Genomic DNA, 17301 nt, shown 5'->3' with positions numbered 1-17301 from the left:
AATGTATTTATTCCACTTGAAAAGTGTTCGGCAAACCAGCTGCCAGATTTGGGACACTATGACATCCTGAACTATTTAGTTTTTGGATTTCTAAATACACTGGAGATACGAAAGGCAGACAAAAGTACGGATGCCTACCAATATTTCGAGACAGGTTTCTGTCGGAATGTTATGGGAAATTCCAGATAAAGAAAAATACCTTATTATGACAAAGGTAAGCTCAAACATGGATTTCTAATAGTAATAAACAAGCCAGGGCTGAGATCTAGCATATTTTATGGTGTTTAGCTGAGTCTACACTATCAGTACACTTATGCCGGTCGCTGGCAAACACAAAGCTCACCAGGCAAGACGGCCGCATAAACAAATCTGCAGTTGCAATGACATCACGTGAAAGTCCTCTGTACCCGACTAAAAATTAACTTCAACTTGGGAGGAAAAAAAAACAACTTTGCAGCCCACTAGATGCTGGTTTGCAGCCCAGGTGTTGAGAAACACTAACATAGAGCTCCCAGTAATGCTTATACTGTACATGTATAAAAGTACAAGCAGTTTTATATACCTGTGTTGATACTCTCTGTCACCTCACAGCAAAAAGGTTCTGGGTTCGAGCCCAGTGGCCGACAGGGGCCTTTCTGTGTGGAGTTTGCATGTTCTCCCTGTATCTGCATGGGTTTCCTCTGTGTGCTCTGGTTTCCCCCACAGTCCAAAGACATGCAGTTAGGTTAACTGGCTACTCTAAATTGCCCATAGGTGTGAATGTGTGTGAGTGCACAAAAAGGAACTGGCCACCCTACTGCTGCAATTCTGGCCGAGTCAACCAAACATGGTTCGCCTCAAGCCTGGATTGGTTTCGGCAGTGACGATGACGACGATAACGACAACGACATTGACACTCTGGCACTCGTGCATCGTATTTAGATAAACAAAGTAGATACACATCTAATATTACGCATCATTTGCACAAGAGAAGCCTTGTCCATTGAGGAAAGGGAGGACCATCTTCCCTAAAATTTCAGAGAAAAATAAACTTCAAAGAGAAAAAAGCAAGGCTAAAACTTGTGTTTACTCAAGATTTTTTTTCTGTTGGAAGCTTGATTGCTGATAAAGCCACAATGAAAACAGAGGCTGTCCATGTTTTATTCAATACACCGTTTCACTTGTTGGATGACACTGAGAAGGTTAGATAAGCATCAGGAAGGCAAGTCCCAAAAATCAAGAGTACCAAACCAAATTGTTACCTCCACTAACTTTGTTGGAGGAGGTTATGTTTTCACTTCTGTTTGTTTGACTGTTCCCACCATAACTCAAAAAGTAATGAACAGATTTTGATGAAATGTTGAGGAAAGTTGAGCCATGAGCCAAGGAACAATTAATTAGATTTTGATGCAAATCCGAATATGTGGCTTGGCCCGAGTGCCCTTCTAGTTAAGTGTGTTTTAAATTCAAGCAATTTGCTTTAAAAGAACAACATGCAGCAGTTTACCACATTTCACATTTTAGATATATTTTTTATCGGCAACTAGTCTTGGTATCATCTTCAAATTAATTTTTACAGTATACGATCATGTAAAGGATAGAACAATTGTTATTCCCACTAGCTACTCAGGCTATGCACTATGCAGTTGTGTGGTCAGACCTCCCCTTGAAAATGTAATAACAACGTTCACAGCACAACATTGCCAGCTACAGTAGCATTCAAAAGTTTGGACACCTACTCATTCATAGGTTTTTCTGTACTTTGTCTATTTTCTACATTGTAGAATAATACTGAAGACATCAAAACTATGAAATAACACATGGAACATATATGGAATTATATGGTAAACAAAAAAAAGTGTTTAAAAAACTTTGCATAAAAATGTTTCATATTTTAGATTCTTCAAAGTAGCCACTGTTTACCTTGATGACGCTTTGTACACTATTGGCATTATCTTAACCAGCTTCATGAGGTAGTCACCTGGAATACTTTTCAATTAATAGGTGCCTTGTCAAAAGTTAATTAGTGCAATTTCTTGCCTTCTTAAATGCATTTGAGATCAAACAGTATATAGTAAATTTTAAAAATACAGTAAATAGCCCTTTTCCACAACTGTAGTAATCCATATTATATCAAGAACGGCTCAACTAAGTAAAGAGAAATGATAGTCCATCATTACTTTCAGACATGAAGTGACTTTTAATTAATAAAAATTAATTTAAAAAATTTTAATTAGAAGGTGTGTTCAAACTTTTGACTGGTGTTGTATATCCCCAAAACACACCAGTTAGAATGCTAGCAAGCTTTTATCAGTGCTCATTGTGCAATTGTTGTTTTTTGCACGTCTTTAATACACATGGTTTAAGACCAAAACTCCTTACTGCTGATTTAAATGTGTCTGGGTTTTACATGCCTGTATAATGCCTTCATCAGCACCTCACCACTGAACTTTAACAAGCCAACCTTCCTTCCTTCCCTACTTTTACAATCACCAACCACCACTGTTTGCACTATATTACTCTGATGTTCTTTTATATAAATATTTGCACACATGCAAGATGTACTATATTTCAGGACTCTTATGTAACAAGACTTTCCACATGTGGTAGGAATTATAAACTTTTTACTCTATTTCACAGTTTATCATGTTATTTTAATGGTGTTTTCTTATTGAAATCATAGCATAAATGTTACAGCAATTGAGTCTAAGCCAGCGATTTTATTAAATAGCCTAAAAGTTTGAATGCCTGCTGACATACTCTAGTTAATGTACTTGAATGCGCCTTACTAAGGTGTCCAAAGAAAAACACTGAACACGTTATTACCTCCGCCAAGGCAACCTTTTACTACGTTTTAAGACAAACTGTCCCTCTGCAAGATATTTTTGCAATATTTGAACATATAAATCTAATATTCCCAAAGCACTGGTAGCATCATTAAGCATAAGCAAACTTTTGCGCATGCGCAACATTTTTTTTTTTTTTTTTTTTTTTGCCCATGCGCGTTGCGGATCGGGCGAGAGACGTGGAGCGGGAGGGGCGGGGAGGGGAGCGGAGGGGAGGGGGAGGGGAAGGGGAGGTGTCACAGTGAGTCAGCAAAATAGTGGAGTAAAGTAGAGACTGAAAATTGGCTCGATTCCTCGTTTATTACCTAGTGGCCGAATAGGTAAGCAGTTATACTCTATTTTGGGACTCATTTAACCAATTTTGATTGACTGATTGATTTATTGATTACTTTATTCTGAACAATAAAGAAGAAAGATATAAAAATAAAAAAAATTAAATAAAAAAAATGCAATAATCAAAACATCGTCATAAACAAACAGAATAGCGTAGCCACAAGGCAGTAACATAATAATGTTCAGAAAGGATTAGGAAGAAGTAATAACTTATCCAATCCTAACCCTCTATACCACCGCTAATCAAACGTCACTTTCCACCATAATAAACTATATATACACAAAAGAAAACAAAAGCAACAAACAAAAAGAAAACATACCAAGACATACCGACATGGTATAATATCGACCAAATCAAATCATATATACAGATACTTATGTTATGCATATATACACACATACAATACATATATACAGTACAACAAAAATATTTTTGTTGATAAAATCTTGAGCTGATTGATTCACCTTTTTTTAAAAAAATATAATACAACAAAGCCAATCATTTAAAGGAAATACATAGACAAAAGATATTAACAGAAAGAAGTAAAAAAAAAAAAACCCTAACATACATACATTAAAGATGAAAGACTCAGGATTACCACTATTCTTGACACAAAGGGGATTAAAACAAAAGATATGGTTAAAAATCTTGGCGTTTTCATGGACAGCGAGCTACACTTTGACAGTCACATGAAAGCAATTACTAAAACATCATTTTATCACCTAAAAAACATTTCCAAACTAAGAGGACTTATGTCAAAAAATGATCTGGAAAAACTTATACATGCCTTCATCTCTAGTAGGGTTGACTACTGCAATGGCCTTTTCACAGGCCTGCCAAAAAAGACCATCAAACGACTTCAGCTGGTTCAAAATGCAGCGGCTAGGGTTCTCACACGAACAAAAAGAACAGAGCGCATTACTCCAATTCTAAGGTCCCTTCACTGGCTTCCAGTAAGCTACAGAATTGACTTTAAAGCATTGCTGCTGGTGTACAAATCTCTAAATGGTACAAGGCCCAATTACCTCTCTGATATGTTGCAGCGGCCTAACCCAATCAGATCTACCAGATCGCAGCAGCAAAATTTACTGGTAAAACCTGTTGTTAAAACAAAGTGTGGTGAAGCAGCTTTTAGCTACTATGCAGTCCAGCTATGGAACCGACTCCCAGAGGACATTAAAAATGCTCCTGCTGTTGGCAGCTTCAAATCTAGACTAAAGATTTCTCTCAGATGCTTTCTGCTAACTGATAAATATCATCTTTACATGTTTTAAACTTTCTTAACTTTTATAGTCTCTGCATGTTTTAAACTTTACTTAAATTTTATTCTATTTTATTCTGCTGTTTTTTTTATTTTACTGAACTTTTACTTCATTTTATTATTTTATTTCTACTATTGTTTAATTCTTATTATTTTTCTTCCCCATTTATTTTATGTAATTTTATTTTCTATTGTTTACTGTTTTGCTTTTACTTCTGTAAAGCACATTGAACTGCCACTGTGTATGAAATGCGCTATATAAATAAACTTGCCTTGCCTTGCCTTACCGTTCAAAAGTTTGGGGTCACCCAGACAATTTTGTGTTTTCCATGAAAAGTCACACGTTTTTTTACCACCATAAGTTGTAAAATGAATAGAAAATATAGTCAAGACATTTTTCTGGCCATTTTGAGCATTTAATCGACCCCACAAATGTGATGCTCCAGAAACTCAATCTGCTCAAAGGAAGGTCAGTTTTATAGCTTCTCTAAAGAGCTCAACTGTTTTCAGCTGTGCTAACATGATTGTACAAGGGTTTTCTAATCATCCATTAGCCTTCTGAGGCAATGAGCAAACACATTGTACCATTAGAACACTGGAGTGAGAGTTGCTGGAAATGGGCCTCTATACACCTATGGAGATATTGCACCAAAAACCAGACATTTGCAGCTAGAATAGTCATTTAGCACATTAGCAATGTATAGAGTGGATTTCTGATTAGTTTAAAGTGATCTTCATTGAAAAGAACAGTGCTTTTCTTTCAAAAATAAGGACATTTCAAAGTGACCCCAAACTTTTGAATGGTAGTGTATAATGAATGCAAGTAATCAATTATGTAAAGAGTTAGCAGATCACCTATTCAATACTGTGCTAATAAGACACAACAGTCTGTCTTTTTTTTTTTTTAGTTTTTCTTAACTATATTTAAAGACTTAAAGAGTGTTTCCATTTCTAAGGAGAACAGAGAGAAAGAGGGTTGTAATTTTTGCCATTTTTGTTTATGAACAAAAAATTTAGCTTGCAAAATAAAAAAAAAATTCACAACATATTCCAGGGATTTCTTTTCAGGATTTTCATAATAGAAAAAAAATATCTTTGATACTAAGTGATTGATTCACCTTGCTGTCCTGAGCTGTACCTATAATGACATCATAGGTGACATCATCATGACGCTTACCTATAATAACATCAGTTAACCTGGTTGCTGTAATTTTAAGTTATTATTTATTTGCTCAGGATGTCCAGCTGGAAGACTGTGAATCAGCTATTCCTGATATCGGCGTGAAAACGTCAGTAATTTAGATATGATATTTACAGCTGGGCGGCACGGTGGTGTAGTGGTTAGCACTGTCGCCTCACAGCAAGAAGGTCCTGGGTTCGAGCCCCGGGGCCGGCGAGGGCCTTTCTGTGTGGAGTTTGCATGTTCTCCCCGTGTCCGCGTGGGTTTCCTCCGGGTGCTCCGGTTTCCCCCACAGTCCAAAGACATGCAGGTTAGGTTAACTGGTGACTCTAAATTGACCGTAGGTGTGAATGTGAGTGTGAATGGTTGTCTGTGTCTATGTGTCAGCCCTGTGATGACCTGGCAACTTGTCCAGGGTGTACCCCGCCTTTCGCCCGTAGTCAGCTGGGATAGGCTCCAGCTTGCCTGCGACCCTGTAGAAGGATAAAGCGGCTAGAGATAATGAGATGAAATGAGATATTTACAGCTGTTCCTGTACTTCTGTACCTAGAAAAATAAAACACGATAAGAGTTTCCCAGTGATGTAAAACATTATGAATTGTGGGCTGATGTTCTCAGTTGCACGGCCGCATATTAAGATACTGTATGTACAGTATGACTCCTAGGCCCCATATGAACTGTCTTAAATCTAATTTTAAAATCTGTAGTGCAGTACTTTAACAAATCAATGCCACTTTCAGGTAAAATATGTTTTGGGCTTCTGAAAAGTACGTAAATGTAAATAGTGATATCTGTCAAGTGAATGTCACTGTAAACCTAGAATAGGCTACCATTAAAGCAAATAACCTCATAATATGACTCACTAGTGTGATTATATGTCTCAAAAAAGAGGATCAAATGAAGAATGTGATTTTATTTGGGGCATTAATTGATTTTTATGCATTGCAGGTTCACACTATGGGGATCTTTTGATGAGAAGGTCCATGTGGTGATGGGTTTGGTGGTACTCTATTGCAGCTGCCCAGCATCTCAAAAGATCTCACTTACTCACCCAGTTGTCTGCCTCTATCTTGAGCACACTTCATCTACTAGGCTTGCTGCAGTTTCCCCAGGCAAACAACCGTTCACTCCTTTGGGCAATATAGAGCAGCCAGTTAACCTAACTGCATGCCTTTAGATCGTGAGGGAAACTGGAGCACGCAGACACAGGGAGAACATGCAAATTCCACACAGAAAGGCGCCCATCAGCCATGAGGTTTGAACCTGGAACGTTCTTGCTGTAAGGCAATAGTGCTAACCACTGCACTACTGTGCTGCCCAAGAGGTACCTGTTATGCTGATTAACCTGTTAGATGCCTTTCATCACAATATTGCATCTGTGTGTGCTTCAATTCAAAGTGGTATGCTAAACAACAATACTCAATTTGATACGTTGTATTCTTAGTAAAATGATATGATATAAATATATCTACCATTTCTGTTGGGTGTTTTTTTTAATGTCTAACAATCAATGGTTGATGTTTACACAGGCTTTGCCCAGCAAACCTTTATTCCGTACAAAAGAACATTTACCGGGTGGCACGGTGGTGCAGTGGTTAGCCCTGCTGTCTCACAGCCTATGGGGACCTTTCTGTGTGGAGTTTGCGTGTTCTCTCCGTGTCTGCGTAGGATTCCTCTGGGTGCTCTGGTTTCCCCCATGGTTCAAAGACGTGCAGGTTAGGTACAATGGGGCCACTGTAATTGGTGCAAGCTGTAGTGGTTTATATACAGTGTGTGTGTGTGTATGTATATATATATATATATATATATATATCACGCTATGGCAAAGCTAAATTAACATTTGGATTGAATTTCTTTCAGGGGCATGTGATACGAATAGACACTACAGAAAAATTAGTTGTGCTTGATACTGGAAAGGTATTGATTGATGTTTCTTAAAAAGGCATTATCTTGCAACAATGGTATTGGAACCTAATTTTTAAAAAAACTTTTTATCGGAAGTAAGTTACTCACAGCTCATCCTCTGCACTGAGTCAGATGGACCTTTTCCTGGGAAATGTAATATTATGGATTCCTATCATAAAGCAATTAAGAAGTATGACGATATTGTGAAAGAGGTGGCCCTTTCAACTGTTATACTAATTTTGTCCTGTTCAGAAGTCTACTGTGACTCTGTTATAAACATGTCTGATGATATTATCTCCTCAGCAGGATCTGTCTAACCAGGAAAACAATTCAGCATAATGTCCTTTCTCAGGTCCAGGCAGTGTACTCTGTGCTTGCGATTGGTGGTGGAGCCACTGGGGTGGAAATAGCTGCTGGAATCAGGACAGAATATCCAAACAAGAAGGTAATTATCCTTGTTACAGAAAAAAACTAAATGAAGCCACTCTATAAAACATTGAATAATAAACGATGTATACAATATATGACATTACATACTTGTCCTAATGACTCTCTTCTGTTTTCAATTCTGTCCAAATCCTTAATAAATTTGTATGTATGGTTAATGCAAGTGGCAAAAAATATTATTACTGGCTAAAATCTATCAACAGCAAGATATGGTAAATAGTAAAACAAAACTAGAAACACAGATTTTCCAAACACAGGTATTTCTTGTTCACTCACGTGATGCCCTAGCTGATTCAGAGCTGGTCCACAGTGTAAGAGAAGAGGCCAGACAGGTGTAGCTGGAGAAGGGAGTGGAATTATTTTTTCGGTAAATCTGTACGATAGCATTGATTTAGCATTCATGCAAAGAATATTCAGATCTTAATATTTTTGACAAAATTTGACTCTGTTGATGTTTGTGTTTATAGCATAATTGATTCATCCAAAATTAATTTTCCAATTCATTTAAACTTTTTTTCCTGAGATCTATGACAGAAAGTTTCCAACCTTGATGAGCTGGAACTGAATGTAACTCTGAAGGATAGAGTGATTAAGACAGATACGAATGAGCAGTTAACTGTTGACCTTGTTATTTGCTGTACAGGGAACCAGATAAATTCAGACGCATACAGGTTCAGTTTAGGTCAGTTGATTTTTCTTTGTGGGTATGAATGAATGAGACTGGATTTTGTATACAGTGGTGCTTGAAAGTTTGTGAACCCTTTAGAATTTTCTATATTTCTGCATAAATATGACCTAAAACATCATCAGATTTTCACACAAGTCCTAAAAGTAAAGAGAACCCAGTTAAACAAATGAGACAAAAATATTATTCTTGGTCATTTATTTATTGAGGAAAATTATCCAATATTACATGTCTGTGAGTGGCAAAAGTATGTGAACCTTTGCTTTCAGTATCTGGTGTGACCCCCTTGTGCAGCAATAACTGCAACTAAACGTTTCTGGTAACTGTTGATCAGTCCTGCACACCGGCTTGGAGGAATTTTAGCCCATTCCTCTGTACAGAATAGCTTCAACTCTGGGATGTTAGTGGGTTTCCTCACATGAACTGCTCGCTTCAGGTCCTTCCACAACATTTCGATTGGATTAAGGTCAGGACTTTGACTTGGCCATTCCAAAACATTCACTTTATTCTTCTTTAACCATTCTTTGGTAGAACGACTTGTGTGCTTAGGGTCATTGTCTTGCTGCATGACCCACCTTCTCTTGGGATTCAGTTCATGGACAGATGTCCTGACCTTTTCCTTTAGAATTCGCTGGTATAATTCAGAATTCATTGTTCCATCAATGATGGCAAGCCGTCCTGGCCCAGATGCAGCAAAACAGGCCCAAACCATGATACTACCACCACCATGTTTCACAGATGGGATAAGGTTCTTATGCTGGAATGCAGTGTTTTCCTTTCTCCAAACATAACGCTTCTCATTTAAACCAAAAAGTTCTATTTTGGCCTCATCCATCCACAAAACATTTTTCCAATAGCCTTCTGGCTTGTCCATGTGATCTTTAGCAAACTGCAGATGAGCAGCAATGTTCTTTATGGAGAGCAGTGGCTTTCTCCTTGCAACCCTGCCATGCACACCATTGTTGTTCAGTGTTCTCCTGATGGTGGACTCATGAACATTAATATTAGCCAATGTGAGAGAGGCCTTCAGTTGCTTAGAAGTTACCCCGGGGGCCTTTGTGACCTCACTGACTATTACACGCCTTGCTCTTGGAGTGATCTTTGTTGGGTGACCACTCCTGGGGAGGGTAACAATGGTCTTGAAGTTCCTCCATTTGTATACAGTCTGTCTGACTGTGGATTGGTGGAGTCCAAACTCTTTAGAGATGGTTTTGTAACCTTTTCCAGCCTGATGAGCACCAACAACGCTTTTTCTGAGGTCCTCAGAAATCTCCTTTGTTCGTGCCATGATACACTTCCACAGACACGTGTTGTGAAGATCAGACTTTGATAGATCCCTGTTCTTTAAATAAAACAGGGTGCCCACTCACACCTGATTGTCATCCCATTGATTGAAAACACCTGACTCTAATTTCACCTTCAAATTAACTGCTAATCCTAGAGGTTCACATACTTTTGCCACTCACAGATATGTAATATTGGATCATTTCCCTCAATAAATAAATGACCAAGTATAATATTTTTGTCTCATTTGTTTAGCTGGGTTCTCTTTCTCTACTCTTAGGACTTGTGTGAAAATCTGATGATGTTTTAGGTCATATTTATGCAGAAATATAGAAAATTCTAAAGGGTTCACAAACTTTCAAGCACCACTGTAAATGTGGCATTTACATTAATGGGAATACCTACTTGTTAAATTTAGGTGTTATTGAATGTTATAAAAATAATTTTATTTCATAAATCAGGTTATCTAATCTGGTGCAGTGGTTAGCACTGTCACCTTGCAGAAAGAAGGTTCTGGGTTCGAATCTTGAGACTGACTGAGGCCTTTCTGTATGGAGTTTGCATGTTCTCTCCATGCCTTTTGTGGGTTCCTCCGGGTGCTTGGGTTTCCTCCCACAACCCACAGACTTGCAGATAAGGTCATCTGGCTATTCTAAATTGCCCATAGGTGTGAATGTAAGTCTGAATGGTTGTTCATGTTTGTGTTAGCCCTGTGATAAATTGGTAACCAGGGTGTACCCCGCCTCTCACCTGAAGTCAGATGTGATTTGCTCCAGCTTCCTTCATAACCCTGGTGGATAAGATGGAAGTTATCTAATTAAAAACAAATTCTAATTTCACATTCGTGGAATTTTATTTTTTTTATCTCCGCTGGCCGAAAGGCCCGAAGGGTGATTATGTCGTGGCGATGTCTGTCTGACCCAGGAAAGAGTACTCACCTTCTGAAATCAACTCCTCTCACAATTTTTGGAGAAATTTCATGAAACTTGACAAAAGACATTGTAATATGTCAGTAATACACATTGTAATTTCATTCAATTCGGTCACATTTTACCAGAGTTACATCCCTTGATTAACAAAATTATAACGACAATTTCATGAGAGTGTGTTTTCCTTCTGAAATCAACTCCTCTCACAATTTTTATCCCCCACTGGCTGAAAGGCCCGAAGGGGGGATTATGTCATGGCAATGTCTGTCCGTCCATCCCGGGAAGGGTACTCACCTTCTGAAATCAACTCCTCTCATAGTTTTTGGAGGAATTTCACGGAACTCAACAGGATTCTTTGTTGTATGTCAGTAATACGCACATTGCAATTTCATTCAATTCAGTCACATTTTACCAGAGTTATGGCCTTATAGCATAGATATAGTTGCCAGCGGGGGATATTGTGCTCTCAGAGCTCTCTTGTTCTAATTTTTGTGACTTGTACTTAAAGTAATGTTTATAACATTGATTATTGAGTACTGTAGTTGTATTCTGTGACTCATTCTCAGTGTTATGACTGATATATTCTTCACTTTCACCCTGTTTGCTCTGTGTCTACGCATGGTTCAGGTGGGCGCCTGGCAAAGAACGGAGCCCTGAAAGTGAATAAGCACATGCAGGTGGAGGGCTTTGATAACATACCGTTAGGTCCATAAATATTTGGACAGAGGCAACATTTTTCTAATTTTGGTTCTGTACATTACCACAATAAATTTTGAACAGAACAATTCAGATGCAGTTGAAGTTCAGACTTTCAGCTTTAATTCAGTGGGTTGAACAAAATGATTGCATAAAACTGTGAGGAACTAAAGCATTTTTTAAACACAATCCCTTCATTTCAGGGGCTCAAAAGTAATTGGACAAATTAAATAATTGTAAATAAAATGTTCATTTCTAATACTTGGTTGAAAACCCTTTGTTGGCAATGACTGCCTGAAGTCTTGAACTCATGGACATCACCAGACGCTGTGTTTCCTCCTTTTTAATGCTGTGCCAGGCCTTTACTGCAGCGGTTTTCAGTTGCTGTTTGTTTGTGGGCCTTTCTGTCTGAAGTTTAGTCTTTAACAAGTGAAATGCATGCTCAATTGGGTTGAGATCAGGTGACTGACTTGGCCATTCAAGAATATTCCACTTCTTTGCTTTAATAAACTTCTGGGTTGCTTTGGCTTTATGTTTTGGGTCATTGTCCATCTGTATTATGAAACGCCGACCAATCAGTTTGGTTGCATTTGGCTGGATTTGAGCACACAGTGTGTCTCTGAATACCTCAGAATTCATCCGGCTGCTTCTGTCCTGTGTCGCATCATCAATAAACACTAGTGACCCAGTGCCACTGGCAGCCATGCATGCCCAAGCCATCACACTGCCTCCGCCATGTTTTACAGATGATGTGGTATGCTTTGGATCATGAGCTGTACCACGCCTTCACCATACTTTTTTCTTTCCATCATTCTGGTCGAGGTTGATCTTGGTTTCATCTGTCCAAAGAATGTTCTTCCAGAACTGTGCTGGCTTTTTTAGATGTTTTTTTAGCAAAGTCCAATCTAGCCTTTTTATTCTTGAGGCTTATGAGTGGCTTGCACCGTGCAGTGAACCCTCTGTATTTACTTTCATGCAGTCTTCTCTTTATGGTAGATTTGGATATTGATATGCCTACCTCCTGGAGAGTGTTGTTCACTTGGTTGGCTGTTGTGAAGGGGTTTCTCTTCACCATGGAAATTATTCTGCGATCATTCACCACTGTTGTCTTCTGTGGGCGTCCAGGTCTTTTTGCATTGATGAGTTCACCAGTGCTTTCTTTCTTTCTTTCTCAGGATGTACCAAACTGTAGATTTTGCCACTCCTAATATTGTAGCAATTTCTCGGATGGGTTTTTTCTGTTTTCGCAGCTTAAGGATGGCTTGTTTCACCTGCATGGAGAGCTCCTTTGACCGCATGTTTTCTTCACAGCAAAATCTTCCAAATGCAAGCACCACACCTCAAATCAACTCCAGGCCTTTAATCTGCTTAATTGAGAATGACATAACGAAGGAATTGCCCACACCAGCCTATGTAATAGCCTTGGAGTCAATTGTCCAATTACTTTTGGTCCCTTTAAAAACAGGGTGGCACATGTTAAGGAGCTGAAACTCCTAAACCCTTCATCCAATTTTAATGTGGATACCCTCAAATGAAAGCTGAAAGTATGGACTTTATGTCCATGTCCATTATATAACTATAACTTGAATATGTTTCAGTAAACAGGTAAAAAAACAAAATTTGTGTCAGTGTCCAAATATATATGGACCTAACTGTATATGCTGTTGTGGACAGTGCTAATGTGAATGAACCTAAGATGGCCGATCATGCTGGTCTCCATGCTGGGGTGGCTGCAAGAAATATTAACAGCCTGACTAGAAAAGCTTTAACACCAAACAACAAAGGTAACCACATTTCATCTTGCTCTTAGATTGTAACTGTTGTAACACATGTTCTTTCCTTGCAGATGGCTCTTTTACACACCAGTGACATTATTACTATAGCTACACTCACAGAGCATTTTATTAGGAACATGATATTAATACTGGGTCGGGCCTCCCTTTGCTTTCAACACAGCCTGAATTCTTCATGACATGGATTCCACAAGATGTTGGAAACATTCCTTTGAAATTTGTGGTTGGTAGAAGAGAGCAACTGGACTTGCTTGAAGATTCTTGAAAACGTTTCACCTCTCATCCGAAAGGCTTCCTCAGTTCTGTCTGACTAATAGGGAGTATCAGGTATTTATCCTCTCATGGATCATCATAGAATCAGAATCAGAATTCTGATGGCTGCATTGTAGGTGGCTGATAAAAGTGCTCTCTTCTACCAACCACAGATTACTACCGTATGTACCTGGATAACTGAGAATCTTCACAGACATGTTTCTACGCACTTTGGGATGAGATCCCTTCGACTGGTGCGGGAGTATGAGAGGACTTCCAGAAAACTGGCAGACATCTTAGCCAGAGAGGATCGTTATTTTTGCCAACCTGGAACGGCCATCACTGAACAGAGGTGGGGTCTAAGACATCTTTTATCAGCCACCTACAATGCAGCCATCAGAATTCTGATTCTTTGATGATCCATGAGAGGATAAATACCTGATACTCCCTATTAGTCAGACAGAACTGAAGAAGCCTTTCGGATGAGAGGTGAAACATTTTCAAGAATCTTCAAGCAAGTCCAGTTGCTCTCTTCTACCAACCACAGATTACTATGTACCTGGATGACTGAGAATCTTCACAGACATATTCCTTTGAGATTCTGGTTCATGTAGACATGATTGCAGAACGCAATTCCTGCAAAGTTTTCAGGTGCACTTTCATGCTTCTGCTCTCCTGTTCTACCACATCCCAAAGGTGTTCTACTGGATTCAGTTCGGGTAACCGGGAAGGCCACTGAAGAACATTGTCATTGTCATGTTCAAGGAACCAGTTTGAGATGATTTTTGCTTTGTGACATGGTGCATTATGATGCTGGAAGTGCATTAGAAGATGGTAAGTTGTGGCCATGAAGGTGTGCACATGCTCAGCAACAATACTCAAATAGACTGTCGCATTCAGGTGATGATCAGTATTAACAGGCCCAAAGTGTGCAAAGAAAACATTCCCCACACCATTACACCACCTCTACCAGCCTGGACTGTTGACACGAGGCAGGTTGGGTCCATGGATTCATGGTTTTGGTGCCAGATTCTGGCCCTACTATCTGTGTGCCTCAGCAGAAATCGAGATTCATAAGACCAGGCTACATTTTTCCAGTCCTGAGCTGCTCAGTTTTGGTGAGTCTGTATCCACTGCAGCCTCAGCTTTCTGTTCTAGACTGAAAGAAATAGCACCTGATATGGTCTTTTGTTGTAGCCCATCCGCCTCAAGTTCTGACATGTGTTTCCTGAGATGCTTTTCTGCTTACCACAGTTGTACAGAGTGATTATCTGAGTGACTGTAGCCTTTCTGTCAGCTCAGTGCAGTCTGGCCATTCTGCATTGACCTCTCATCAACAAGGTGCTTCCATCCGCAGAACTGATGTTTTTTCTTTATTGCACCATTCTGAGTAAAATCTAGAGACTTGTATATGAAAATCCCAGGAGATCAGCGGTTATTGAAATATTCACACTCGCTCATCTGTCATCAACAATCATGCCACAGTCAAAATCACTGAGATCAAATTTTTTTCCCCATTCTTATGGTTGATATGAACATTATCCAAAGCTGCTGGTCTGTATCTGCATAATTTTTTGCATTGCACTGCTTCCACCTGATTGGCTGATTAGATAATTGCATGAATGTGTAGGTGAATAGGTGTTTTTAATAAAGTGCTCAGTGAGTGTATAAACTACCTTGTTTCTTCGTCACCAAGCGAAAGAGTCAGAGCCTGCTGTTCTGGAAGAGCTGGGTGGAAGTGGGACAGAAATCCCCCAGTTAGCAGGTAGCCATAACCCCTATTATTATGCTATGCACAAATTAACTTAATCCAGTTCTGCGAGCTTGCATTATGATGTATAATGGGAGTATGGGAGATAAATGTTTAATAAAACCAACTGTACATTTTTGGCTGTATAACAGTTAAAATATCTTTAGATCCAGGTGACTATTGGAAAACACAACTGGTTATTGGTAATGGTTATTTTTATTTATTTATTTATTAGCTCTCTTCCACCAGAAGGTGCCAGTGCCTTTTTGTCTTTTGAGAACCGGCCCACATTTCAACAGATTTGAGAACTGCATGTTACTTAGTGGAAATGGGATTTATTTCTGTTGAAATAATGATGGGTAGCATTTGTAGGGGGGAAAAAGCATGGCAGTCTGAACACATCTGCTTTGCTTACTTTTTCTAAATTTACTTTTACAGTTATTCCATCTTGCATTTGTAGGTTGCCTGTGTGTAGCGATTTCTAATTTTGTGCCTTTTTGTATCAAAATGGCAGCAGATTTCTTGTGGTAGCCCCTCCCATAGCTATTGACATCAGTGGTTCCAAATTTGGCACCAGCAATTTTGTGGCAGCTTTTTGGCACCAGCACCAATCTTTTTTTTTTGGGGGGGGGGGTCGAAATATATGGAATGGATTCTAGATTAGGCACCAGCACTGTGTCGGTGGAAAAGTGCTATAAGTCCACCTGTTGCATACAGTACCCTCTGAAAGTATTGGAACAGAAAGGTCAGTTCTTTTGTTTTTGTGATACACTTAAGACATTTGGGTTTGAAATCACAAGATGAATAAAAGATGACAAATTAGCTAGCTGTAAATAACATGAAATGAAAGCTGAAATTCTGATCAATCGCCTCATATTCATTTTTTGATCTCAAACCCAAATGTCTTCAGTGTATAACAAAAACAATAGAATTGGCCTTGATATTCCAATATTTTTGGAGGGGCTTGTATCTCTAACCAGTAAGGAGGAGAACCTTAACAGTGCTGCTTTATGTGTCATCTAATGTGTTTGTAGCCTGGAGGATGTGGTTTCCATGATTTCTAAAAAGAATTTCTACTTTTGATTCGTCAGACCTTGGGACAGTTTTCCACTTCGCCTCAGTTCATCGTAAAAGAGCTCGGGCCCAGAGAAGGTGGTGGTGTTTCTGGATATTGTTTATATCTGGTTTTAACTTGCATTTGTGGATGCAGTAATGAGCTGTTTTCCCAAATGATGGTTTTCTGAAGTGTTTCTGAGCCCATACAGTGATTTCCATTACAGACACATCCATCCATCCATTATCCGTAACCGCTTATCCTGTGCAGGGTCACGGGCAAGCTGGAGCCTATCCCAGCTGACTATGGGCGAGAGGTGGGGTACATCCTGGACAAGTCGCCAGATCATTACAGACTGCAGACATGTGTTTGATTTTAATGCAGTGTCACCTGAGGGCCTGAAGATCACAGGCATCCAGTGTCAGGTTTCAGCCTTGTCTCTTGCGTACAGAGATTTCTCCAGATTCTCTGACTCTTTTAATGATGATATGTACCATAGATGATGTGATCCCCAAATTCTTTGCAATTTTACATTAAGGAATGTTATTCTTAAATTGTTGCACTGTTTGCCCACGTAGTCTTTCACAGAGTGTTGAACCCCTCCTCATCTTTACTTCTGAGAGACTCCGCCTCTTTGGGATGCTCTTTTTACACCCAGTCATGTTACTGACCTGTTGCCAATTAACCAAATTAGTATTTTTAGCATTCCACAACTTTTTCAGTCTTTTGTTGCTCCATCCCAACTTTTCTGAAACGTGTTGCTGACATCAAATTCAAAACAAGCATATATTTTTCAAAAAGCAATAAAATTTGTCAGTTTCAGCATTTGATATGTTGTCTTTGTACTCATCTCATCTCATTATCTCTAGCCGCTTTATCCTTCTACAGGGTCGCAGGCAAGCTGGA

At 39.1% G+C, this 17301-nt stretch overlaps 1 protein-coding gene across 1 annotated transcript; it reads left to right on the top strand.

Moving 5' to 3' along the window:
* The first annotated feature begins 313 nt into the window (after nt 1-313).
* On the top strand, nt 314-15353 carry aifm2 (apoptosis inducing factor mitochondria associated 2). The gene is given in 11 exon segments (XM_060924957.1): nt 314-346; nt 6925-7000; nt 7130-7166; nt 7439-7516; nt 7597-7717; nt 7858-7950; nt 8210-8327; nt 8476-8634; nt 11478-11546; nt 13202-13330; nt 15256-15353. Coding segments are annotated over 11 exon segments (1011 nt in total).
* Nucleotides 15354-17301: the final 1948 nt, after the last annotated feature.

This window comes from Neoarius graeffei, chromosome 7 (genome assembly GCF_027579695.1).
Source record: "Neoarius graeffei isolate fNeoGra1 chromosome 7, fNeoGra1.pri, whole genome shotgun sequence".
In the NCBI taxonomy this organism is placed as follows: Eukaryota; Metazoa; Chordata; class Actinopteri; order Siluriformes; family Ariidae; genus Neoarius; species Neoarius graeffei.
Note: the sequence above shows the minus strand (reverse complement) of the source record. Positions and strands in the feature narration are given on the sequence as shown.